The 27,072-nt window shown below is 44.9% G+C and overlaps 1 protein-coding gene across 1 annotated transcript in view; it reads right to left on the bottom strand.

Annotated features, from left to right (window-relative positions):
- Nucleotides 1–27,072, bottom strand: part of CFAP74 (cilia and flagella associated protein 74) — a 116,098-nt gene that overhangs the window by 77,100 nt on the left and 11,926 nt on the right. The window contains exons 6-14 of the mRNA XM_063145448.1: nucleotides 23,625–23,729; nucleotides 20,851–21,024; nucleotides 16,915–17,025; nucleotides 15,076–15,178; nucleotides 11,627–11,784; nucleotides 9,706–9,913; nucleotides 9,060–9,239; nucleotides 2,925–3,098; nucleotides 629–747 (exon numbers count right to left, since the gene is read on the bottom strand). Of these exons, the coding sequence (XP_063001518.1) occupies nucleotides 629–747; nucleotides 2,925–3,098; nucleotides 9,060–9,239; nucleotides 9,706–9,913; nucleotides 11,627–11,784; nucleotides 15,076–15,178; nucleotides 16,915–17,025; nucleotides 20,851–21,024; nucleotides 23,625–23,729 (1,332 nt within the window). The remainder of the gene's footprint in view (nucleotides 1–628; nucleotides 748–2,924; nucleotides 3,099–9,059; nucleotides 9,240–9,705; nucleotides 9,914–11,626; nucleotides 11,785–15,075; nucleotides 15,179–16,914; nucleotides 17,026–20,850; nucleotides 21,025–23,624; nucleotides 23,730–27,072) is intronic.

The raw sequence follows: 27,072 nt of genomic DNA, 5'->3' as shown, positions 1-27,072 counted from the left end.
TGTTGTTATTATTATTATTATTATTTGTATCCCGCTTTACAAAGTTTAAAATATACATTGGGGAGGGGGAGGGAAACAAAACCATAAACAATTAAAAAAATACACAACAAAATTATAAGACATTAACATAGATGGAGGGCTGGATTACTCTCCAAAGGCCTGCTGGAACAAAAAAAGTTTTAGCCTGCTTCCGAAAGCCCATCAAGGAGGGAGCCAGCCTAGCTTCCCCGGGAAGAGAGTTCCAGAGCACCGGAGCAGCCACCGAGAAGGCCCTCTCCCATGTTCCCACCAAGCGTGCCTGTGAAGAAGGTGGGACTGAAAGAAGGGCCTCTCTAGAAGATCTCAAAGCACGGGAAGGCTCATAAGGGAGAAGACGGTCTTTCAAATAACCTGGACCCGAACCATATAGAGCTTGCATCAGCCATGTTTGTATGAGGCTATACAAGGCCCAGAGGATGCAGTGCAAGGCCCTGGTTCTTTGCTGCCTCTGTCACTGCTGCACTGGTGGCCTTGCAGGAGCATTAGCAGGGCTGGACCACACAACTGAGAAACTGTGAGGCCCAATAAACTCCACTGCCCACTTTCCTTATGCTGATGCCAAGCCCAAATGTGTCCCATGCTTACTTACAGAACAGTGAAAAAATCCTTCAGGTGTTCACTGACTCCAACCAGCTTGCAGAAGTTAATGCTGTAGAAAGCGTTGATCAAAACCATCTTCTTTTTATACGTTTTACCAATATCAAAGTCCTGGAAAGAATTGACGCATATGTTATTATAACGTTGTGGTGGCAGTAAAACACTTGGCGTTGACTGGCTGAGCTTCCCTCACGTCACAGAGAGTCTGGGCGTGCGAAATTGATCAATACAATGGTATTTCCCAAAATAGTACCGCTGAACTTGAGCACCCAATGGCGTAAAGAAAACACACCAGAGCAGGCATGAGTCTTATGTTAGGTTACAAGTAGGGCTGTAGTGTTTAGTTGATTAATAGCACGTGTTGACTCACAAAGGAATTCCACTGATTTCAAGGCGGCTTACTGTCACGTAAATGTGCATAGGATTGCAGCCTAAATCAATTAAAAACCTGCTTTTGGTAGGTTTTAAAAGGATGCTTGCTATTACGTTTGAATATGTTGCAAATTTCTTAAATATTTTTGTGTCAACATATATGTGCCTTTTGAAATATCTGAGCCTTAAGTTTTCCTTTTTTAAAAAAGTATGCTTTTGAAACAATTATTATTATTATTTATTTATTTATATAGCACCATCAATGTACATGGTGCTGTACAGAGTAAAACAGTAAATCGCAAGACCCTGCCGCATAGGCTTACATTCTAATAAAACCATAATAAAACAATAAGGAGGGGAAGAGAAAGCAAACAGGCACAGGGTAGGGTAAACAGGCACTGGGTAGGGTAAAACTAACAGTATAAAGTCAGAACAAAATCAAGTTTTAAAAGCTTTAGGAAAAAGAAAAGTTTTTAGTTGAGCTTTAAAAGCTGCGGTTGAACTTGTAGTTCTCAAATGTTCTGGAAGAGCGTTCCAGGCCTAAGGGGCAGCCGAAGAAAATGGACAAAGCCGAGCAAGGGAAGTGGAGACCCTTAGGCAGGCGAGAAACATGGCATCAGAGGAGCGAAGAGCACGAGCGGGGCAATAGTGTGAGATGAGAGAGGAGAGATAGGAAGGAGCTAGACAGTGAAAAGCTTTGTAGGTCAACAGGAGAAGTTTATATTGGATTCTGAAGTGAATTGGAAGCCAGTGAAGAGATTTCAGAAGTGGAGTAACATGGTCAGAGTGGCGAGCCAAGAAGATGGTCTTAGCAGCAGAGTGGTGAACAGAAACCAACGGACTGATGTGAGAAGAAGGTTGCAGTAGTCCAACCGAGAAATAACCAATGCATAACAAGCACTGTTCCACTTACAGAATTAAATATGCACACAGTATGCAAATATATGCATATTTAATACCGATCAACTAAGATTTCTTTAACTGGGTGACAGCCAAACATATAAATTTCAGTCTTCTTAAGATGACTTGATAAAGAACTGGAGAGCCAATGTGATGTAGTGGTTAGTGTTAAGACTAGAGAGACCCAGGTTCAAATCCCACACTCTGGGATTTGCCTAAACTAGGCCAGCCTCTGCCTAAACTACCTCACATCTGGGGATAAAACTGCGTAGCAGACGACCATGCATTCTGCCTTGAGCTCCTTGGAAGGAAGGAAGGATGGAAGGATACAAATGTAAACAGTAACAATAACATGGCTTGGGACCGCAATACCTGATGGAACGCCTCCCCCGACATGAACCTACCTGTACACTGCACTCAACGTCTAAGGTCCTCCTCCAAGTGCCTACTCCGAGGGAAGCTCAGAGGATGGCAACAAGGGAGAGGGCCTTTTCGGTGGTGGCCCCCCAATTATGGAATGATCTCCCCGATGAGGCTCGCCTGGCACCAACATTGTTATCTTTTCGGGAACCAGGCCAAGACTTTTCTCTTCTCCCAGGCATTTAACAGCATTTAACAACGCTGTTTGTTTTCTAACGGACCCCAGAACTGTTGTTTTTTAAATGGATACTGTTGTTTTTATACTGTTGTTTTTACGTTTCTGATGGTTTTTACATTTTGTATATTTTTTAATGTTTACTGTTTTTAACTTTTGTAAGCCACCCAGAGAGCTTCAGCTATGGGGCAGTATATAAATGTAATAAATAAATAGATAAATTAGTTGTTATTTTAATTTCTTACAAAACTGAACTTTGCCAAAATAGGAAGACCCATTTCACATCTATTTTAAGAGCACAAATTAAAGTAACCAGAAGTTTCAAACGTTTTAAATTCTTTCTAGAGCAGTGAGCTTGAAGTAATTTCTTGTAAAAAAAAGATCCTGGTTCATTTTTCCCCCATTTTAAATCCACACTAACCTTGAAATGAATGAGGCTTGGCTTGCTATAAAAAGGGCAGCCCTTAAATTCACGTCCGCAAACCCTATGCTTATGTATGACTCCACTATGAAGCTTCTCCAAGTTTTGAGCAAAGATCTCCTTTTCCAGTTTAGTTGCTCCAAGGGGTTTGGAGTCGATTCTGTCGTCTGGCACCTGAGCAGCGTGAAACACGATGGGGTGGGAAAGGAAAACAGTGAGAACATTTCAGAGAGGTGGGATGTCTATTTTCTGCTTTAGGCTGGCAGCAGCTGTCCAGGGTTTCAGGCAGGGATCTTTCTCAGCCCTGCCTGGTGATGTTGGGGAGTGAACCTGCGACCTTTGCCTGCATGAAAAGCAGGAGCTATGGCCCCTTCCCAAGAGGTTGTTAGAGTTGCTCCAGCCACACGGGTCCCCCCCCCCCAAATCTGGTTTAAAGGCAATTGGAATCATAGAATCATAGAATAGCAGAGTTGGAAGGGGCCTACAAGGCCATCGAGCCCAACCCCTTGCTCAATGCAAGAATCCACCCTAAAGCATCCCTGACAGAGGGTTGTCCAGCTGCCTCTTGAATGCCTCTAGTGTGGGAGAGCCCACAACCTCCCTAGGTAACTGGTTCCATTGTCGTACTGCTCTAACAGTCAGGAAGTATTTCCTGATGTCCAGCTGGAATGTGGCTTCCTTTAACTTGAGCCCGTTATTCCGTGTCCTGCACTCTGGGAGGATCGAGAAGAGATCCTGGCCCTCCTCTGTGTGACAACCTTTTAAGTATTTGAAGAGTGCTATCATGTCTCCCCCCAATCCTCAGAAGACAGGCTCTACAGAGTTAAAAAAGTAAGAAGAGTCCTGCTGGATCAGACCAGAGGCCTATCTACTGTAGTGCAGCATCCTGTATAATAATAATAATAACAAGAACAACAACAATTCTTACCCGCCTCTCCATTTTGATTGAGGCAGGGACCAACAGCAAGGCGGCGAGCAACACTGTTTCCCACAATGGCCAACCAGATGCTTCTAGGAAGCTCACAAGTAGGGCATGGAGGACTACCTCCCTCTCCCACTGTTGACCTCCAGGGTCTGTTTCTCGGGGCAAACTGCTTCAGATGCTCCAGGTACCACACAGCCATCGTGACTTGTAGCTTTAAGCCCCATGCCTTTGTCTAATCCCCACCTTGTGAATCCCATTATAACTATGGGCTGAATGAAGTACGATGTCCCTTTGTGTGTCCTGAATCACTCGTCTTCCTCCCTTAATGATTCAGTGGTAGTTCTGGTTGTCTCAGCATCAGCCATGGGGCAAAGCACAAGCTAATATATAAATGCGTCAATAACGTGTGTGTGTGTGTATATGTGTATATGAATGAGAGAGTGAAAAAGGCGTTAGCATGGGAGAGTATGTAAGAGTAAAATGGGTGTGAAGGTTTGACCCAGTTATAAAACAACATCAAAATAGACAACACTTATACCACTGGTTCCCAAAGTGGGCGGTACTGCCCCCTTGGGGGCAGTGAGATTGCATAGGGGGGCGTTAAGAGGCAAAGGGGCAGCGGGGGGGGGGGGCTAAGAGGCAAAAGGGCGGCCTCTGAGGTGGTCTTTTCTGAGAAGTGCCTCTCCAGAAAGTCTTAAAACCCAGGGACATTTTTATGGGAGAAGGTAGTTTAGTCCCAAGCCATATAGGGGAAGAATCCACACATGTATTAATACAGTTTAAGAAGAGTCCTTTTAATGGTGAATTGTAATGTTTTAAAAGCACCAAAATGCTAATGAAGAGACATACCCTGCTTGGTGTGCCCCGCCACGCCGGCTGCAAAACAGAGGCGTTCGCTCTCTTTTCCCTCCCTCACTAGGCAAGCCTGCGGCGGGTGCTTTGGATTTTGAATAAATATTCAATTAATTGTTACTGTTTTGAATTTTATTGTTATTACCTTCCTTAGTGGGTCAATGAAAACCGCTATTCTGAATAATGATTTTTATAGTGTAGGGTAGGGGGGCGCTGGGCATGAGTTTGTGGAACCAAGGGGGCGGTGACCTGAAAAAGTTTGGGAACCACTGACTTATACCTTCAAATTTCTAGTTTTTGTTTTTTTAATCTTTTCAATATTTGGTACAAAGTCCGTTCCAAATTCATGGGTCTAAAGCTCAACCTTTGACAGAGGGCAACAATACTCACCACCTTAAGAACCTAAAGGCATTTGGAAGGAAATGGCCAAACTTCAACACAAGAAATATTTTGAACCTGTTCAGACGACACACTAAGCCATGGTTAGGCCGCTAACCCTTTTGCAGTGAACGGTTAGTGAGCATTTTTAAACCACGTTATGATGTAGCCATGTTATGATGTAGGAAGGGTTCACATCACACTCTAAGCCATAATGCTTAGCTCAAAATGCTTAACCGCCATGGCTTAGCATGTCATCTGAACAGGGTCTATGTCTTGAGAAGTTTGTGTGTGTGTTATCTTTGCCTCCAGATGAATCAAAGTATTTTTCCCTTTTAAACTGTCTTTTCCCTCTGGTAGGAAAGGAAAGGAACCTCTCGTGCAAGCACTGAGTCATTACTGACTTTTGGAGAGATGCCGGCTTTCGCTGACGTTTTCTTGGCAGGCCTTATAGCGGGGTGGTTTGCCGTTGCCTTCCCCGGCCGTTATTCCCTTTCCCCCAGCTAACTGGGTACTCGTTTTACCGACCTCGGGAGGATGGAAGGCTGAGTCGACCCGAGCCGGCTGCCTGAAACCAGCTTCCGCTGGGATCGAACTCAGGACGTGGGGAGAGTTTCAGCTCCAGAAACTGCTGCTTTACCGCTCTGCGCCACATGGAGCTCTCTTTCCCTCTGGTAGGCAGAGCTCAATAAGATATGGCACTGGAGATCCTGTTGGTAAATCTCCCAGAGTGCTTTTTTTTAAAAAATGTTAACAGCAGCCCAGCCGGGGTTAAAATTCATTCCCTGAAGCTGCAGCAAAATATACTGGAGTGTTCTCTCCATCTTACCTCTGGCATGGTTTTAACCAGGAAATGGTTAACCTCCCTCTTCCAGCCCTATGCTTTCAATCCAAATTGGGGTGGGGGTTGCTATCATTATAACTTTTTTAAAAAGTAAATCCTGTTTCTGGATCCCATACAGCTTGGCCCACAAATGCCTCTCAAGATCACACGTGACTCAAGAGAATAGGGAACACACAGATCCTTGACTATGGAATGAAACAGGGGTTTCCACTTTAAATTTACATTATTCATTGGTGATCTCAGCTTTTAACACTAATTCAGTGCAATACCCTAAAGAGCCACTCTGTTGTCTCTCCAGCACGGGGTGAAAAAGGATTTCTTTTTTCCACATGAAATCATCTTTATCACCAACTCAACAGAATGTCATGTTCAGTTGTAACAGTCAAACAAGCCAGCAAACACGAAGTGATATGTGTCTTCACAAATCTTCCAACCTAGACTAAGCCAGATAATTTCTCTAGTTAAAAGAACAAATGGTTTGAGAATAGTGTCAGACTTCAGCTCCATTGACTGATCACGTTCTAACGAGGGTTTCAGCGGACTCTTCACCAAGCAGAACGGTGGGGAAGGGGGGAAGGAGAATGGAGACAAATATCATTCCCAGAAACTACGTGACACAACTTTTCAGCTTCCTATCCCTTGGACATTTGGGGTGCCAGCATGGGATGGCGTGTGCCTCATAGAATCATAGAATAGCAGAGTTGGAAGGGGCCTACAAGGCCATTGAGTCCAACCCCCTGCTCAATGCAGGAATCCACCCTAAAGCATCCCTGACAGATGCTTGTCCAACTGCCTCTCGAAGGCCTCTAGTGTAACAACCTCCCTAGGTAACTGGTTCCATTGTCATACTACTCTAACAGTCAGGAAGTTTTTCCTGATGTCCAGCTGGAATCTGGCTTCCTTTAACTTGAGCCCGTTATTCCGTGTCCTGCACTCTGGGAGGATCGAGAAGAGATCCTGGCCCTCCTCTGTGTGACAACCTTTTAAGTATTTGAAGAATGCTATCATGTCTCCCCTCAACCTTCTCTTCTCCAGGCTAAACATGCCCAGTTCTTTCAATCTCTCTTCTCCTGGTTGCCCTCCTCTGAACACGCTCTAGCTTGTCTGCGTCCTTCTTGAATTGTGGAGCCCAGAACTGAATGCAATACTCTAGATGAGGCCTAACAAGGGCCGAATAGAGAGGAACCAGTACCTTACATGATTTGGAAGCTATAATTCTATTAATGCAGTCCAAAATAGCATTTGCCTTTCTTGCAGCCATATCGCACTGTTGGCTCATATTCAGCTTGCGATCTACAACAATTCCAAGATCCTTCTCGTTTGTAGTATTGCTGAGCCAAGTGTCCCCCATCTTGTAACTGTGCATTTGGTTTCTATCTCCTAGATGTAGAACTTGGCATTTATCCCTATTAAATTTCATTCTGTTGTTTTCAGCCCAGCACTCCAGCCTATCAAGATCAATTTGAAGTTTGTTTCTGTCTTCCAGGGTATTAGCTATCCCACCCAATTTTGTGTCATCTGCAAATTTGATAAGCGTTCCCTGTACCTCCTCATCCAAATCATTAATAAAAATGTTGAAGAGCGCTGGGCCCAGGACTGAGCCCTGCGGCACCCCACTCGTTGCCTCTCCCCAGTTTGAGAAGGTTCATATTGGAAGGAAGAAGGCTAATCACAATGCTGGATGATCCTGCCTGACCCCTAAACTCAGTGGAAAAGATGGTTGTCTATTCTGCATCCATCTGGGCCATGGATGGTGGGAGCCAAATTCAAAAATGAGGGTCTCCATGCCCTAAAAAAAAAAAAAAATCATTTTAGCCCGTTATTTGTTGGTCTTTACATTTGGTTCCCTTTCAATATCTGTTTTATTTGTTCCTTCTGATGGATTATTTTATCAATTGCTTTGTGGCCTTTGTGATCTTTTAAGTTTTTTTTTAAGTGAATGAAGCCTTTTTAAAATTGACGTTACCTGCCTTGAGTGATCTGTCTTCAGAGCAGAACGATGGAATTAAAAATCACAAAATTTTTAAAAACCAGCTCTGGTGGGCTTGCAGGTGCAACTGGCCCACAGTTGCACCTCCCTTTGGTTTCTGAAAGCGTTGGGTACATTCTTTCCCATTTCCCCTGCAAAACAGTTCTTTCTTTCACAAGGAAGCTTGGCTGCTACCTGAAGAACACCACTGCACCTTTCCCCAAACAGCATCCCTGCCTGCCTGCTTATCAGAGTAACCACAAGTGAAAAACCACATTTGTCCTTAGCAGAAAACACTAAATTACTGCAACGGAGTTAAGGAAAACATCATCCTCCTCATCATCATTATTATTATTTATATAGCACCAACAATGTACTTGGTGCTGTACAAAATATACAAATAAAACAGTGATACCCTGCCTAGAGGCTTACAATCTAAAACATAAATAGCCCCGGCAGTTACTACCTGATTACTATGTCGACAAATACATGTAGAAAAATAGTTATTACATTAAAAGAATTTAAAAAAAAAAACCACAAGGAGGCCAAATGCGTTTCGACAATTTTGTCTTTGTCAGTGGCCCTTTTTGTTTAAGCCTTGATTTAAATCAGCGGTTCTCAACCTGTGGGTCGGGACCCCTTTGGGGGTCGAACGACCCTTTCACAGGGGTCGCCTAAGACCATCGGAAAACACATATTTCCGATGGTCTTAGGAAACTGTATTGACCGAACTATGTCATGTATCATCTTTTGTATTATTAAAGCTATTGTTATGTATTATTTTCATTAGCAAACCATCCCATGACAATGGATCGTGTAGAGAAGAACGAAAATAATTTTATGGTTGGGGGTCACCACAACATGAGGAACTGTATTAAAGGGTCGCGGCATTAGGAAGGTTGAGAACCACTGATTTAAATGGAGGATCGGTATTGTAATTTTTTGCTTGGCCATTCTCTGTGAACAAAATAGTTTTAGGATACCAACGATGGGAAATTATTCCCACAATGAATAGCAGATACTGCTACCAAACTCTCCATTGAAAAACGTCCCCAGTTGAGAAGGGTAACACATCTCCTCTGATAAAGGTGAATTGTCATAATGACATGTTTTGTCAAATTAGCAGGGGATCAACAAAAGAAACATTTGGAATGATGAAATTTTTACCTCGGATATGCTGCACTCTTGATCCCAAATTCCTGTAAACTCTGGCTCAGCTAGAGTCTCATTCCTGTCTTCCTCCTCCTCTTCTTTGTCTTTAATTTCAGGGATCATCAGTTGAGACCCTTCCAAAATGTAACTCTTGTCTTCAAGTGAGTCACAAGGTGAAGGGGGGCGCCAAGATTTCTACAGCAGAAGAAATATACAAGTGATGGACTATCCCGATGGCCGCCATTTTGAAACAAAAGATTTTGCCCATTAAAATGACATAAAAGCTAAAAGCAGTTGCAAGAACACATCAAACATCACAGATATCAGCAGAAATGAGGAACTACAATGGGGGGGAGGGAGAGAAAAGTATGCACTGTTTGCTGCTGCTGAACTCAAAAAATGTAAGAGCCTTGGCTATCGGGCAGTATAAAAATGTAAATAAATAAATAAATAAAGTAGGCCCTGCTTCTTTGCTCCTCCGTCACTGGTGCATTGCTAGGCTTGCAGGAGAATTAGCCATGGTCTGGCACCACTTCTGTCCTCCATCCCACCAGGGCTACTAATTACAGGAAGGAACTGAAGACTTTTCAAGTCAGGACACCAACACCACCAATTTACCAGTTCTTAAAGGCTAGCCAGCTTCCTATATATTTCTGCTCACCTGCGTAACCACTGCCACTGAATCATCACATGCCTCCTCTATGTACTTCCACGTTTTCATGCGCCATCTTAAAGCATCAGAAATCTTGTTGTCGCTCTTCAGGGTCCGTGGGCGCGATTGTTTTCTCACTTTCTCCAACTGAGCTTCTTCTTTCAAAATCTGAGCGACGATTTCAATTTTTCTTGCTTTCTGTTGTTCCATAAATTCCCTGAAATTCAAAAGCAATGACATGCAAACTAAGAGCGACAATAGCACTAACAGCCGAATGGATGGAATGTTATTATGCTTTTTAAAAGAATATGGTACAGAAAAAAATGAATGCATAAATTGTTGCACATTCCTTATATTCTTGCTTCCAAAGCTTTTGAACATTTTGCTGCCTGAATAACATCTGAGAGTGCCTGGATCAAGTCAGCAACCACCCACGCAAGGACCTTGCCAAAGAAAGGAAACTATGCAACTGGTGTAAAATTGTTCAGATCTTCCAGATCCAGGGAGGACTTCTTAAGGAATGGTCCTACCACTGCCTCTTTCAGGCTGCCACGGACCGTTCCCTCTCATAAGAAGTCATTTATCACCTCCACAGAGGAAGCTCAGGAGCAATCACATCAACCGGCCATCTTTGTATTCCACAGGTTGATTAGAACTTCAACAGGACCCTCAGTTTTGTCAGCTGGAATACCCCCAGAATCATCTGGAAACCAACTGGATCTATCAGCCTCCAGGGGCGGGCTGTCTTAATGGGTCCGAAAAGCCAGTGGCTGGTTAAAACTCACTCAGAGGTGATATGTCCATGACAAGGAAGAGGTGGTAAGCTCCCGTACCTTCATATCCCCTCCCCCTGCCCCACCAAGAAAACCAAGTCCAAAGTAAGTCCAGCCACATGCATCAAGATGAGGACATGTTGGTCCCATGGCCATAATGGCAGCCATAAAATCTTGCGACCTTGGAACGGACATTGAAATCCCCCAGATAGAACAGTCTAAGGGATCTCAACACTATATCCAGGACCACTTTTGTCCACTTAGGCAAGATTCCTGATCTGTCCTGCTTGCCCAGCGTAAGAGACAGACTCTCTAGTAGCTTCATCACACCAGGGTTATACTGTGCAATCACTGCGAATTGCAGTGATTGCACACTGCAATGTGGACTTCAGGACTCTGAAGTTTTCCAGTTTGCATGCAACACAACGGTTGGGAAGGAACTCTCCTCTGCACAATGTGGATATTGTGTGCAAAGGACTCCGAAGTTTTCCAGCTTATAATCTGCTCTGACTGTGAAGTGCTCCCATGCATCCTGCTTGAATTGTGCTATAAAGCCAAAAGACCCGCCCTATTTTACTACTACTTTTGGAGCGAATCATTTGTTGTTTTCTGAGCGGCCACTGGGGGCGCAGGAGCAGGATTTGATATGTTTAAAGTAAAAAATAAACAAATGCTTACATCTGCATAAGTTTTAAAGATTAAAAACATCAAAATTGGCACAGTAATAGATATTAAGGAGAGCTTTAAGCATACCATATTTGAATCTGATTGGGTCATCCGTTGATTTTTTAATGATTTTTTACATTTCCCCCCTTAAACCCTTTTCCTGGTATGCAAAGGGTTTTAGGAGCGCTGTTTCCCCGGGGTGTGATTTAGCTAGCAACAACAGCAACGACAGCTTTGCGCTGTAGGGCATAATTCGAGGGAAACAGGTACGTGGGATGAAGTCTTATATCAGCGCTCAACCTAGAGTAGAAAAAAAGAAAAGGAAAAAAAAAAAGGCTCCTTCCTGTCTTTAGCACTTCAAAACCAGCAAATTTTCCTGGCGTTGTACAAAAGAGATGTCCTTTTAGTAGAGACACAAGTAGCTTTGCTCCTTTAATTTTAAAGAAAAGCCCACAAAGAAAGAGATACTTCAGAAAAAGCAGGCAGCTCACTTCTTCCTCCGCTCAAACTCCACCTGACGTTTATGGAGAAAAGCCTCCCGGGTGACGTTGTGGCCCTGAGCCTGGATGGCCTCCTGCATTTTCTGGTCTTGTTCTTGAGCGACGAGAGCGTTGGTTTCATCCCAGACCTGGAGGGTTCGGAGTTTTTCCTACAAGATATAAGAAGGGCCACACATTTCTAGCTGCTGAAGGTTCAAAGAGCAGAGCCGCGCTACAGATTTCAACGGGGTTAACAGTGGTCCCCTTTCCCCAAGGAGACCTGGGTAGGAATAAAACTGGCAGCTGCCACAATGGAAGGAAGCAAGCAGCAGTGCTATTTAACTTATCCCAAAATTGACTGAGTCAGGGGAAAGTACTCAAGTACCCACATTTGCTCTTAAATAGGGATCATCTGTTAGCGTCAGAAAGCAACAAGGATTTGATCCTTGTTGCATGAAGAGCCCTCAGCAGTGGGCTGAAGTTTTCTGCATGCAGACTGTTTAATTCTGCCGAATGAAATTGGCTGAAGATACAATTATTGTAATACTAGCGTAAAGCCCATGTTGCCATGGGCGCAAGCAGTTCTGCTCCTCAATCCCCTCATCACAGAGGGACCTATGACTAGTGCAAATGTGACTCATGCATAACGAACTCCCTCCTCTGAAATGGGCATGTGGGACGGCTTCACCCCTCTCTCGTGCACCCCGAAGGGCTGCCGTCATCTCCTGTCCCGCCCTGCTGGTGGCGATAGCCTAACAGTGTGGCTGCAGCCAGAGCCCGCCTTCGTGCCACACTGATTGGCCAAGCAGGGCTGTCCATCATCCTGTTGGCGGAGGGGCTGCCCTGCCTGTTTGGCGCAGAGGAAACGAACGACTATTAAAGCTCAAGCTTTGAACTTTTTCAAGGTCTCGACATTTTCTGCGTGTCTACGCTGCTCAAGCTTCAATCTAAAACAAAACTGAGCAAAATCGATCTGGTAGATCTCGATTAATAAGCCTTACACGACTGTATTCTTATATAATTCTTACTTACTCTACTCCACACTGTAGTCCTGCCAGAGGGAGCTAAGACTCTCCAACAGAGATTTCACAGCACTTCACTTTTATTTTTAAATGTCTACCCTACCTGCCCACACAACTGCCACCCTCTGTCCTGGCAAGGAGGCTTAAAAACACACCTTAAAACAAAATAAAACAAGCAAATTGACAATAAACAGTTAATCAGCTTTATTAGACTATTTATTTATTTAGAATATTTATATACCTCTCCCCATTGAAAAATTTCGGAGCGGTGTACAAGATAAAATGAAAATAAAAACAGAATAAAACAGTTAAAACAAATTTTAAAAGAAGTAAATACAGAGATTCAAGGCTGCATATTAAGGAAGGCTTCCTGGAATAAAGATGTTTTCAGGAAGCGTCGAAAGGAGTACAAGGTTGGAGCCTGCCTGACCTCCAGAAGCAGGGAATTCCACAGGAGGGGGGCCACCACACTGAAGGCTCTTCCCCTGGTGGACTCCAATGGGAGGATGGATCTATGTGGAACCACCAGGAGCAGACCCTCGAATGACCTCAGTGACTGGGCAGGTTGGTAGGGGAGCAGGCGCTCTCTCAGGTACAAAAAATTCCCAGGATTCTTTGGGGAAGCCATGAGTCAACTACTGTTCAGCATGGCAGTAAGGCAAAGGCAGTGCAGGAGTCAAGTAAAGGCATGGGGCAGCACTGAAAGTATAACCTCCTAGCATTTTTTCCCCCTTATGGAGCATAGACTGAGTCCCTCAGGTAGCCACTGTGGATTTGAGTACTGATTCCACGACAGTTAAAATGGCATACAACTGATTTAAATCTGTAGTGTAGAATCAGGGGTGAACTGAACCCCCTTGAAATTGTTATCTCAAAGGGGTAATACCTCCCCCTCCCAAACACACACACACACCAGGTGGACCATGCTGGTGGTGTTGGGGGTCTGAAATATTTGGGAGTGCTTACTGTAGCAGTAGTAATAACCTCCTGTCAATATTTTTCTTTCTTTTTTTTAAAAAAGAGTTCAAAAGCTCCAAAGCTCCAGCCTCCGTCATGCTTCCTCCCCAAAGTTGGAAGGGGTGTCTGCTTGCCATGCTAATCACCCCTCCACCCACAACCATTTTGAGGGTCCAGAATTGGGGGGGGGGGAATGTCAAAACACACTGTGAACATGGGTGGTGAATAGAGGCAGTCTTTTCTAATTGGCTCAACTAGTGTAGAGATAAATACAATTGTTTCTTTGTGCAGTTAAATCTTTCATTGCCTGAGATCTGAATACTGTCTCCTCCTATAGCAATACTGTTGAATATAATACATTTTCCACAAGTATTACATGTCCAGCAGCACTCAAACTGAAGCATGTCATTGCTGTAAAAACGTAATCCCCCTCATCAGCAAACAGTGAAGACGAGTGTTGGAGGCAAACTTGGCTACTTCGCAGTTACTGAATAAGTTTTAAAGAGCTCAAGGTCCGTCCTGGCACTTTTTGATTGGAAAAGCTGTTTATTAATTCCTACTCTCTGTTCTCTCTCTCTCTTTTTTTAAATAGTTATCAGTCTAGAAGCATTCCTGCCCTACTCCTTGTCAGTTTATGTTGGTGATGCTCATGATCTGGGCTCCACAATTCAAGAAGGACGCAGACAAGCTGGAGCGTGTTCAGAGGAGGGCAACCAGGATGATCAGGGGTCTGGAAACAAAGCCCTATGAGGAGAGACTGAAAGAACTGGGCATGTTTAGCCTAGAGAAGAGGAGATTGAGGGGAGACATGAGAGCACTCTTCAAAGACTTAAAAGGTTGTCACACAGAGGAGGGCCAGGATCTCTTCTCGATCATCCCAGAGTGCAGGACACGGAATAACAGGCTGAAGTTACAGGAAGCCAGATTCCAGCTGGACATCAGGAAAAACTTCCTGGCTGTTAGAGCAGTACGACAATGGAACCAGTTACCTAGGAAGGTTGTGGGCTCTCCCACACTAGAGGCCTTCAAGAGGCAGCTGGACAGACATCTGTCAGGGATGCTTTAGGGTGGATTCCTGCATTGAGCAGGGGGTTGGACTCGATGGCCTTATAGGCCCCTTCCAACTCTACTATTCTATGATTCTATGATCTAACTCACGCATAGGCAGACTTCAGGTTTGAGATGCCAGGTGTAAAATAGTGGCTCAGGGGACAAAGATGGATGCAGATGGTGGGTTGGAGGGTGGAGCCATATTCTGGAATGACCCTCCATGTACCGGTCTACAACTTAGTTGCTGCAGATCAGAGAGTTTAACAACCTAATTTGAGTGTGTGGAGAGGGGCATTATGTTGTTGCTAGTGTTAGGAAAAAGGAAGTCACAAACCAGTAGACCCCAGCCTATCTTCTCTCCACCTCTGGAGGAGGCAATGAGAGATCTCAACATAAACTCCAATGCCAAGAACATCAAAATAAGGCAAATACCCGGTTGGCAGTGATGTTGTTCTTCAGAGACAATATAGTATCCATCCTTCTTTGCATATATTCCTGGTGTTTTAGTTCCTCGCTTGTTTCTTTCTCACGGACCCTGTCAGAAGAACACAACCCGGTCAATGGCCATTTGCAATGCAATCAACACTGGAAGCGTTGATGGTCTCTTATCTCTATCTGTAGTTCTTAACCACCCAAACTTGATCAACTGAAAAGTCTAAAGGCATGTGCCTTACTATGCCACCTATAATGAACCTAGATCAGATCTAGACATTTGGCTTTTTTACTTGTTCCTTCAATCCAGCATAGACAGCCATGCTCAGAGTCTAGAAACTGGCTATTTGTTGCTGGAGGAGAGAACAGGGTTTCCCATTCAGCAGCAAGCATCTTTAATTACTCATTTGAGGTAGTTGGGCCATAGAGTTGGGTGTGCAGAGTAAAATCTACCTGTGTACAAATCAGAGCTTAAAAGCTATTGGTTAGAAGAATCTAGCGCATGGATCCAAGATGCCTGGGTTCAAATTCATGCTCAAACATGGGCTCACTGAGAGTACTGTCAAGGTCATATTTACACCCTTGCTAGCCATTTTTCAGGAAAGGTTGCCCACCCATCCACCCCCAGGCTGTGCTCTTCCTCCATCCCACCCTTCTAGCTGCCTGAAGTGAAAGTGACAATCAGGATGTCAGGTTGGACAGCAACCAGGATGATCAGGGGTCTGGAAACAAAGTCCTATGAAGAGAGACTGAAAGAACTGGGCATGTTTAGCCTGGAGAAGAGAAGATTGAGGGGAGACATGATAGCACTCTTCAAATACTTAAAAGGTTGTCACACAGAGGAGGGCCAGGATCTCTTCTCGATCCTCCCAGAGTGCAGGACACGGAATAACGGGCTCAAGTTAAAGGAAGCCAGATTCCAGCTGGACATCAGGAAAAACTTCATGACTGTTAGAACAGTACAACAATGGAATCAGTTACCTAGGGAGGTGGTGGGCTCTCCCACACTAGAGGCCTTCAAGAGGCAGCTGGACAACCATCTGTCAGGGATGCTTTAGGGTGGATTCCTGCATTGAGCAGGGGGTTGGACTCGATGGCCTTATAGGCCCCTTCCAACTCTACTATTCTATGATTATATGACTGTTCCTCATTGTACATCACATTTTTGCATTGGTAAATCCCTGGCTGCTCTCCAATTGCAGAAACGTTTCAAAAGGTAAGAGCAGGTAGGACAAAATTAGCAGGAAAAGGTGGGACAGCTTGCAAAACAGGACTGTGCAGAGGCCGTGTGAACATAGGGAACATTGGAAGCTGATCTACACAGGACAGACTGTTTGTCCATCTATCTTCTTTGACTGGCGGCTCTGCAGGGTCTCAGGCAGAAAAGGGCCTTTCCCATCACCTGTTACCTGGCCCATTTTAACTGCAGATGCTGAGGATTAAACCTGCGACCTTCAGCATTCAACGTTTATAGTGTTATACTACTGGTGTTAGTTTCATTTTAAAGTAACTTAAAGGGGGTTTGTTTTTAAAATATTCCCAGTTTTCGATCAATCCAAAATCTTTCAAATTTGTACTCAATGAATGATGGAAATATGCGTGTTCCGAGGCATTTCATAGCTCCGTTGCTCTGCTCTTTTGTCTAAGCATGCTGTGATGATACATTGTTCTTAGTGTGTGGAAAATATTTCAAAAGCCTGTACGCCACCATATCAGCAGCTATTTATAAAAAAACACCTTCCCTGGGAAGAGCCCCTCAGAGTTTGCTAGGAAGACCTGCCCTTAAAAGACCAAAACTCTCATTCCAGGGGGTGTCCTTTAAAAATGTAAGTGACAAACCTTCCTAGACTGTTCTTCAGAAACCGGACTGCCTTTTGGTGGTTCCTCTGAGCATCTTCCAGTGCTTTGGAAAGACTTTCCTCGTAAGCCTTGCTACGCTGCTGTATTTTTCTGTAGAGAAGCAAAACACAGATTCAAAAAGGCCGTCGGCTTGGCTTTCAATCTTGATTTAGCAGCATCGAGGCTGGCATCGGAGGGTAGCAGCATTGAGCACCTGCCAAGGTCCACACCCCAGTAGGGGAGCCACTGACCGCCCTAGAACCTTGCGGCACTGCTGCCGCTCTTCACATAAATGAGTGAGAAGGAACAGCAACCCTGGTAACGTTTGAAACCCGGCCCTTCTCTCTCCCTTTCTCTGCAGGAGATGGTGCTGATTGGGCCCAGAGGGAGAGGAAAGTAATTAGGGCAGCAGCAACAGAAGCGATGAAGAGAAGGAGGAGGTGAGCCCATCCAACAACATCTTGCCTACATCTTGCCTTCCCCAAATTGGACCAAGCCCTGGCAGGACTGTTTCAGACTGAGGATTGACAGTTAACTACACCACTCTTATATTTTTAGCTATATTTACCTACTTTTCTCCATTCCTTCTGCCTAGAGCAGCGGTTCTCAACCTGTGGGTCGGGACCCCTTTGGGGGTCGAATGACCCTTTCACAGGGGTCGCCTAAGACCATCGGAAAACACATATTTCCGATGGTCTTAGGAAACTGTATTGACCGAACTTTGTCATGTATCATCTTTTGTATTATTAAAGCTATTGTTATGTATTATTTTCATTAGCAAACCATCCCATGACAATTATTATTTATTTATTATTTATTTAAATAGCACCACCAATGTACATTGATGTACATTGATGTACAACGTACACAATGGATCGTGTAGAGAAGAACGAAAATAATTTTATGGTTGGGGGTCACCACAACATGAGGAACTGTATTAAAGGGTCGCGGCATTAGGAAGGTTAAGAACCACTGGCGTAGAGAATATTGACCTAAGGTTGTTCACTCTCTGAGGGATTCCCCGCTGGAGAAGGCAGAGGACACAATCTGAAGTCACTGAGTGTCACCACAGTGCACGGCTCCAAGCCACAGCACCTCTCCTTTAAATTCCCTGCCAGGGTTCCGGAAGCCAGCAGGCTCTGCTTCGAAATGAATATCAGGGCTCACAGCTGAGCTTTGAACCTCGTCAGAGAACACAGAAAGCTACCTTAGACCAGGTCATCACCATCATCGTCATCATGGACTATACGGACAGACACAATACAGCTGCAAAAATAATTCACCAACAACTGGCCATCAAATTCAACGTCATCAAACAACCTACACCATACTATACATACTCACCCAAAACAACCTTGGAAAATGCAGATCGTAAAATATACTGGGACAGAACCATTCAAGACAAGACCTTGCAACCGACCAGACATAATGGTCATAGACAAAAAAGGAAAAAAAACACAAACCTCATCGACATAGCAATACCCAATGACAAAAATGTTGTTGAAAAGGAAGATGAAAAGAGAGGAAAATATATACCACTGGCCATGGAAGTCAAAGAACTATGGCATCAGGAAAAGGCCACAATTATTCCGTTAGTGACATCAGTCACCGGCATCACATTAAAAAAAACTATACATAAAACCTTCAGAAACTGGGCCTACCAAAATACATCCACACCAACATCCAGAAAGCAGTCATACTTAAAACATGCTCAATTGTCAGGAAATTCCTGCAGCCGTAAAAGACAGCATGACTTGGCAAAGCCCATCAGGTCTGTCTAGAAAAACTGCCATGAGCAAGAAAGAGATAATAATACCATCATCATCAATACTACTACTACTAATAATAATTTATATAGCACTTCCAAACGAAGCGCTGTACTATGGGTACTTCCAGGGATTGTATTTTATATTATGGTTTTATACTGTTGTTTTATACTTTGAATGGTTTTAATTTTTGTGAATCACCCAGAGAGCTCCGGCTATTGGGCGGTATAGAAATGCAATAAATAAATAAATAGGGGTCTTAGCACTAACAGCCAGAAGGCATTGTGCAGACATTCCATCTTTTTTCCTTCTTAACAGATTTTCCGTGAGAAGAAAAATGACAGACGTGGCGGAAAATCACAGGAGGCTTACGAGTGGAGGAAGACGTCACCTGTAAAAGTTCCTGAATGAGGCAGGCTGGTTGCACAATAAAAGCCGGGGATATTCTGCATGAGCGCTACAGCATGTGCTCTGGTCGCTTCCCATCTGCCTTCACTGGAAGCTCGCCCAGGGCCCACACCTGCAACCTGGCGCTTGTTGACCCAAAGCGCCTTCCTGCCGGTGAATGACGCCTGCTCAAAGGCAGCCCTCGCCGGTCCCTGCAGGCTCATACAAAGGGCTTGTCATACACTTCATGCCTCCCCAAATGCCCTCCATGCAACAGTCTCGATCTGGCAAACGCCTGCCCTGTGTGCACACCCACAGTTAGGAAGAGGAAGCGCCCTATGAACTGAACAACAGAGGAGCTCTTGAAACTGGATGCGTCGGTTTTACACCACTACGAGGTGGATGAAATCTGCTAGAGCTGCCCACACTGCCAAGCACCACAGGACAAACAACAATTCCCTACTCCTTGAGCCACAAGGGATGCTGGTCAGAGGAAGGAGCAGCTGGAAGTTCCAGTTGGAAAACTAACACTAGCCTGGTCCTCGGAATCAGGTGATCCCAGAGACCCAATCCCGTGTCATTACCTGCTGTACAGCTGGGCAGCGGCTTCGAGGTGGCTGCTGCGTCGTATGATCAACGCAGAGCCACCTTGGGGCTTCCAGAATGTTTCGACAGCCCCTGAGACATCGCCATTCCTCACACGTGTGATGGATCAAACAGCCTAAGGACACATGGTCCTTGAGGGAGACTGGAGCTGGCAGGGACCATCAGAGCCTGCTTCAGTTGGAAACCCCCCCCCCCACAGGGCTAACTGCCATCTTCACCCTGTGGGGAAGAAGATGCGAGGGAGACTGGAGCAGGCAGGCACCATCGGGGCCTGCTTCAGTTGGACACCCCTCCCCACAGGGCTAACATCTTCACCTTGTGGGGAAGAAGGAGCTGTTGGTTTGCCCCTCCATTGGGAGATGAGAGGACGGAGCAGGGCCTTCCCACCAGCCCAAACAGTCTCCTTAATTTCTTTTTTATTTTCTCCCTCTTCCCTCCCCATCCACTTTTCCTTGTGTGTCACGTCTTTTTTTTTTAGAATGTAAGCCTGAGGGTAGGGACTGTCTTCTTTATTGATACATTGTAAGCCGCTCTGAGAGCCTTTTGGCTGAGGGGCGGGATAAAAACACTCTAAATAAATAAATAAAATAAATAAATGGTCCCCCAACATTCCATTCCTTTGTTTTCAAGTGTTTAATTAGATTTTTTTTAAAAAAATAATAATTCTGGAACTGAAGCATCTGCCGTTTTCCTGAAGTTTCAGTTAAATTGCATCTTTCCTTCTCTCTCCCACTCTCTCCCTCCCTCCCTCTCGCTGTTACCGCTGTGGCGTGCACGTTGCTAGAACGCTGCAAAAAAGTACATATGACTTCCTCAAGATCCTTTTGTCCTGCGTTTTACTGGATGCGCACACGTGCTCCTGAGCATTGGTCAAATGCCAAAGAGCCTCGTGATCAGACATCCGATCAGATCCATTGCTTTTCTGTAGCGATTTATCGAAGCGTGGGTCACTAAAGGGAGGGAAAAAGAGACACAAACTGTCCAAAGCGATGAACAGCAACAGTAACCGGCACTCTACAGTATTTGGAGACCAAAATAAAAAATGGAGGATTCCTGAAACGGTGTTTCCACTTTGTAAATAAGGAGCGATCGTTTAAAACTCCAAATTCCAGAGAAAACTTCGGAGGAGGAGAAATTTGGAAGTGTCTCTAACAGGGCCCTCTCCGCCCCAGCTTACCTCTCTGTGGCCTGCCACCTCCGGCTCAACAGCCGCGTTCTGTCCTCCTGCTTCTGAAATCGCTCTTCTGCTTGCTCTTGGCGCTGCTGGTCAAGCTCATCCTCATCCCGCTTGATCTGCTTGCGGAGCTCCGAAAAATTGCCCTGTTCGATTTCAATCTTCCACCTCTCGAGCCTTGCAAATGTGTAAGGAAGGAGCGTCACTTGCAAGGTTGTTCAACCCACGCGCTTGCGAACAATTCCTTAGCTCCCCAAACTAATGCGTTTGTGAAGGTGTCTGCCCCGCTAATTCCCCAGAGAAATAAAACACAATAAAAGGAGAACTTGCAAGTCACAGATTGAAAACGTTGCCAGCATGCAAACAAAACGAGACGTTACAGCGTGTCAATGCCACAAAAGCAAAGCTCATTTACGGAAGGCAGACGTTTTTCTTGACTAATGTAAGAAATTGCCTTCAGCTCCTGAGCTGGGATCCAATCGCTCCGTTCCACGAATGCAGCTGGGGCAAACGCAGCCTGCGGTATAAACCTTCCCAGTTAAGGTCTGCAAAAGAGATTCAACTGGGAATCCCATGCTGGCATGAGATTTAACCTGTGGGTGCACAGAGAACGGCCTTTTCACAACTACGGAGCAGGCTTCTAAGGGAGGCCTGCCTGGCTACAGCCTTGTTCGTCATCAGACATCGAGTGAAGCGCTTCTTTCTGCACCAACCTCTTTTGTTATGCTCACTTAGATCACAAGCTCCTTGGAGCAAGGAACTGTCTTTTTGGCGTGGGTCTTTAGGTTTAGACAGAAAAAAGTCCTACAACTTCCAGCATTCCCCAACCAGCGCAATAAACCTGGTTTGTGACAACAGTCACTCCAAACCAGTAAGTACAGGAGCAGACAACCAGAATGGAGGAGGCAGATGCAGGAGCTATACTAGAGTGATCAGATACAGAAGAGGGCAGGGCTCCTGCAGCTTTAACTGTTGTGATGAAGAGGGAATTTCACCAAGTGCTGCATGCATACAAATGACACCTGCTGAAATTCCCTTTTCTGTACAACTGTTAAAGAGGCAGAAGCCCTGTCCTCCTTTTCGTATCCAAAATTGTCCAAAGTGCCATCTAGCGATCTAAATCAAAGCATTAATTTAAAAATTTTAACTGGTTCATATTTTATACTTGAAAAGTGGGGAGGGGATATGTCCCTTCCAGAGCACAAATTGTGAGCGGAAAGGAAGGGAGGCCTCTGGATTCACCCCCAATTTTTGCCAAATCAGACACCTCCCTGTCACCTTCTAAAACAGTGCAGTCCTATATATGTCTACTCAGAAGTAAGCTTGAGCTCAACAGGACTTACTCCAGTGCATTGCATTGCAGCCTAAGGGGATGAATCACAAAAATTAGCCCCCACCGTGATGTCAGGGGCAGCAAGCATTTCCTGCAACAATCCCTGCTCCACTTTTACTTTTCCCCAGAATAGTGCATGGCCAAATACCTATCTACAAGGTGGGGGTGTACTTGGGAGACCCCATTGCGGTGGGAGCTAAACCTGTTTCCTGCACCAGGGCACTGTGGGAGTCCGAGATGGGTCCTGAGGCTCTGGCAGCTACCCACAGATGCCAGTGTCACATCCTGATGCCAGGCCAGCAAGAAAAAAAGTTGCCTAAAGCCACAGGGTCCAGTAAGTACAACAATGGAACCCTCAGAAGAGGGCAACCAGGATGATCAGGGGTCTGGAAACAAAGCCCTATGAAGAGAGACTGAAAGAACTGGGCCTGTTTAGCCTGGAGAAGAGAAGATTGAGGGGAGACATGAGAGCACTCTTCAAATACTTGAAAGGTTGTCACACAGAGGAGGGCCAGGATCTCTTCTCGATCCTCCCAGAGTGCAGGACACGGAATAACAGGCTCAAGTTAAAGGAAGCCAGATTCCGGCTGGACATCAGGAAAAACTTCCTGACTGTTAGAGCAGTACGACAATGGAATCAGTTACCTAGGGAGGTTGTGGGCTCTCCCACACTAGAGGCCTTCAAGAGGCAGCTGGACAACCCTCTGTCAGGGATGCTTTAGGGTGGATTCCTGCATTGAGCAGGGGGTTGGACTCGATGGCCTTGTAGGCCCCTTCCAACTCTGCTATTCTATGATTCTATGATTCTATGAGTTACCTAGGGAGGTTGTGGGTTCTCCCATGCTAGAGGCCTTCAAGAGGCAGCTGGACAACCATCTGTCAGGGATGCTTTAGGGTGGATTCCTGCATTGAGCAGGGGGTTGGACTCGATGGCCTTAGAGGCCCCTTCCAACTCTACTATTCTATGATTCTAAGTTAAGGCAGGGGAGAGAGGCAGGTCTTCTGTCCCCCCACTCTCCATCGACCCAGTTTTGCTTAGCTCCTCACTCTACCCTCCTTCTGTGTTCTTCTTCTCTCTGGAGGGGGAAAGTGAGAGTGGTGTATCAGGGAACTTCTCCAGTGTGTGACAACTGGAAAGAATCAAGGCAGTGTGACAGTATATATCCAGGCGTCTTAATGTTACCAATGGTGGGGGAAAAAGATAGAAAATGCTTTCTCAGAGCAGCTCAACCTTTAACAGGCCGGCTGTCTTGCGCCTTTTCCACCCATCCTAACCGTTAGACCTTAACACATTTGCATACTTATTGATTAATTCCCACACATACTTTAAAAAGCAGAACACATTATCGGGGCTAAATTGCTAGGTTGCATTAATAGAAAAGCATTAATAGAAAAGCATTAACCATCAATCTTTTCACCATCTCTTTTGTGCTCTTTAACTTACACGTTTTCGTTCCGCATCGCAGCAATTTTTGACTCTAGGTCCTTTTCATTTCCCAGTTCACCACACAAGCGCCGATGCATTGCCTGTAGGCGGAACACGGCAGCACTGTTACATTAAAGGGGGGGGGAGAGAAAGAAAGAAAGAAAGAAAGAAAGAAAGAAAGAAAGAAAGGAGAAGAAAATTGGAAATAATGAATGTTAAAACCCGGCACATAAAAAAGAAACAATTATGGTGCCTCGAGGGGTAAAGGCATGTTTTCGGAATTCTGCTGGTTTATATTAATGGAAAGTCTTTAAATTACATTCCTAAAGTGTCCAATTCTCCTTTCAATCTCTTTAAAACCCTCTATATCGGTTGGCTGACAATAACTAAAGCAAGAGCATTTGGGCAGGCATTAGAGCCTATTCTAAAGTGGTTTGTGGTTTTCTTTAAAAAAGAAGAGGCTACAAAAGTCATCACAACAGATACCACCGTTGTAACTAATTTTACCAATAAAGACATGAAAACCCCGGGGGGGGGGATGATTTGTTAGGTGCAGAATGGCCCATGTGAATCAGGTTTAGGCATTGTCAGGCCCAGGCCAGCTTCTGGGCCATGTGGATCTGCCGGCCCTCCAGCTTGCTGTTCCTGCCTTTCACCAGCCCTCTCCGAGCGAGTGAGCAATGCCAGGGGAAGGGAGAAGCAATTATCTCCCCATGCTTCGCCGCCACCCTCTGGGAGGTGCTGCTGACTGGGGCAGCACGTGAACGGGCAGCAGCAACAGTGACAAGGAGGAGGTGTCAATCCTCCCAGAGTGCAGGACACGGAATAACGGGCTCAAGTTAAAGGAAGCCAGATTCCGGCTGGACATCAGGAAAAACGTCCTGACTGTTAGAGCAGTATGGCAATGGAACCAGTTACCGAGGGAGGTTGTGGGCTCCCCCACGCTAGAGGCCTTCAAGAGGCAGCTGGACAAGCATCTGTCAGGGATGCTTTAGGGTGGATTCCTGCATTAAGCAGGGGGTTGGACTCGATGGTCTTGTAGGCCCCTTCCAACTCTGCTATTCTATGATTCTATGAGGTGGGTGCACACAAGGAAAACCCCGTGAAGGCTTCACCCCACCAGCACCACCGAGCAAGCACACAAACAAACATTGGAACTGGTGTTGGAATGGCCTTTCTGGGAATCAGACCTGAATGATACGTTTTTGTAACCAGGAGGAGCCAGGACTAAAAAGTTTGCCCATTCTCAGGGACCACCAACTGCCGGAAGGGAGAGAGTCAGGCCAAGACAAGGAGCAGCACTCTCTGGGCTCATCTACACCAAGCAGGATATTCCACTACGAAATCGGGATGTAAGTGGTGTATAAAAGGCAGGAGCCACACTACTGCTTTATAGCGGTAGTGAAGTGCCCTGACAACAGTTGGGGCCCATTGACACCTACCATATACCGCTTTCATACCGCTATATCCTTTTTTTTTTTTTAAATTTTTTATTCATTTTCAACACTATATAAACATAAAAAAAAAACATTCCAAAATATAACTAAAACAAACACAATAGGAAAAAAAAGCTTCAAACATCTATTACATACATATTGAATAATTGTTGAGTACAAATATCAAAAACTATTACATATACCTTATCATACTACAACATCTTCATTCTTAACATAAAAGTGCACCCCCCACCTCGGGATCATTCTTGAGTCCAAAATCTAATCGTTTCTTCTGCTGGTGGTTTCCCACTTCCCTTAGTAAACACAAACACTAGGAACTGTTTCCAGATTCCTTCGAACTCATTTATTTTAGTTGCGCCTTTTCTCCACTTAATATTACATGTCAATTTATCATTAATGGCTATGTCCCATACTTCTTTATACCATTCCTCAATAAAATATTCCCCTTGAATCTTCCAGTTCCTAGCTACCATCAGTCGTGCTGCAACCAACAAACTCGATATCAGCTCTATAGTTCCTTTTCCACACTTTATATCTTCAAATAGTGACAGCAATGCTATTTTTGGTGTTTGTTCTATTTTCATTCCCACTATTTCTTCAATTTCTGAAAACACCATCTTCCATAATCTTTGTACATATTTGCATTGCCACCACATATGTAAATACGTTCCTTTTTCCCCACATCCTCTCCAACAATTTGCTGAATGTTGATCACTTATCTTATTCAATCTAACCGGGGTTAGGTACCACCTCCATAAAATTTTAAAATAATTCTCCTTTATTCATACCGCTATATCCTGCTTGGTGTGGCTCCTGCCTTTTATATACCACTTTCATATTCAGCTTGGTGTAGATCTTGGTCTTCAAATACTTAAAAGGTTGTCACACAGAGGAGGGCCAGGATCTCTTCTCGATCCTCCCAGAGTGCAGGACACGGAATAATGGACTCAAGTTAAAGGAAGCCAGATTCCAGCTGGACATCAGGAAAAACTTCCTGATTGTTAGAGCAGTGCGACAATGGAATCAGTTACCTAGGGAGGTGGTGGTCTCTCCCACACTAGAGGCCTTCAAGAGGCAGCTGGACAAGCATCTGTCGGGGATGCTTTAGGGTGGATTCCTGCATTGAGCAGGGGGTTGGACTCGATGGCCTTGTAGGCCCCTTCCAGCTCTGCTATTCTATGATTCTATGATTCTATGATGAGCCCTGAGATGAAAGGAACATCTCTGAATACTGCTGCCCTGCTGCCTCTGAATACTTGGTCACTGTTGGCCTGACAAGCTGGAGGATGCGGTTATCCTTTTGAGCTGCAGGTATCCTACTCCTGAATAGGGCTGCTTGCACTGAGGACCTATGCTTCGAAAGCCACTTTGACTTACCTGAGCGTTTGGTGGTTTAACATCAGGCTCAAGGAGGAAAGATCTGAGCCCTTCTCCTTGCCGCTGAAGCAGCGTTCCAATTATTGGTGGGGGGAACAGGTGAGGTAGGGGCCCCTTAATGAAATCCCTATGCACCAAACCTTGATTCCCCCTTAATTTAGTCAAATTATCCCCTCCTGCAGCATTAGATAAAATGGTAGCTAAGAGGGTTTTTATAAAAAGCCCCACCCCCTTCTTTCACCCTTCCCTGTAATCTGTTCACAGGCCAGAAATAATATATTCCCTTAGAAATAATATATTCCAAGAAGATTCAGGGACATACGGTGGAATTTTCTCTGCTGTGAAACTACTGACAGTACAAGAAGCTGACCTGACAACCTTCTTAAGCAAGGCTTCTTCTGGATGGCAATGTTTAGTAACAGTATATTCTAAGGAACCCTGTGTTGTGTTAGATTTGTATACTTTGCAAAATTCAGAAGAGAGGGCGAGAGAGAAAAAGAGAGGACGGACACCTCAGAAGTTGTTTTTAAACAGAGCAGAAAACTAGAGATGTAACCCAAATCTGTGACATTCGTTTTGGGGAATGAAAAATTGCATGTTCATAATTGCAGATAAGTATCCCGAATATAGTA

This window comes from Elgaria multicarinata, chromosome 20, assembly GCF_023053635.1.
Source record: "Elgaria multicarinata webbii isolate HBS135686 ecotype San Diego chromosome 20, rElgMul1.1.pri, whole genome shotgun sequence".
In the NCBI taxonomy this organism is placed as follows: Eukaryota; Metazoa; Chordata; class Lepidosauria; order Squamata; family Anguidae; genus Elgaria; species Elgaria multicarinata.
Note: the sequence above shows the minus strand (reverse complement) of the source record. Positions and strands in the feature narration are given on the sequence as shown.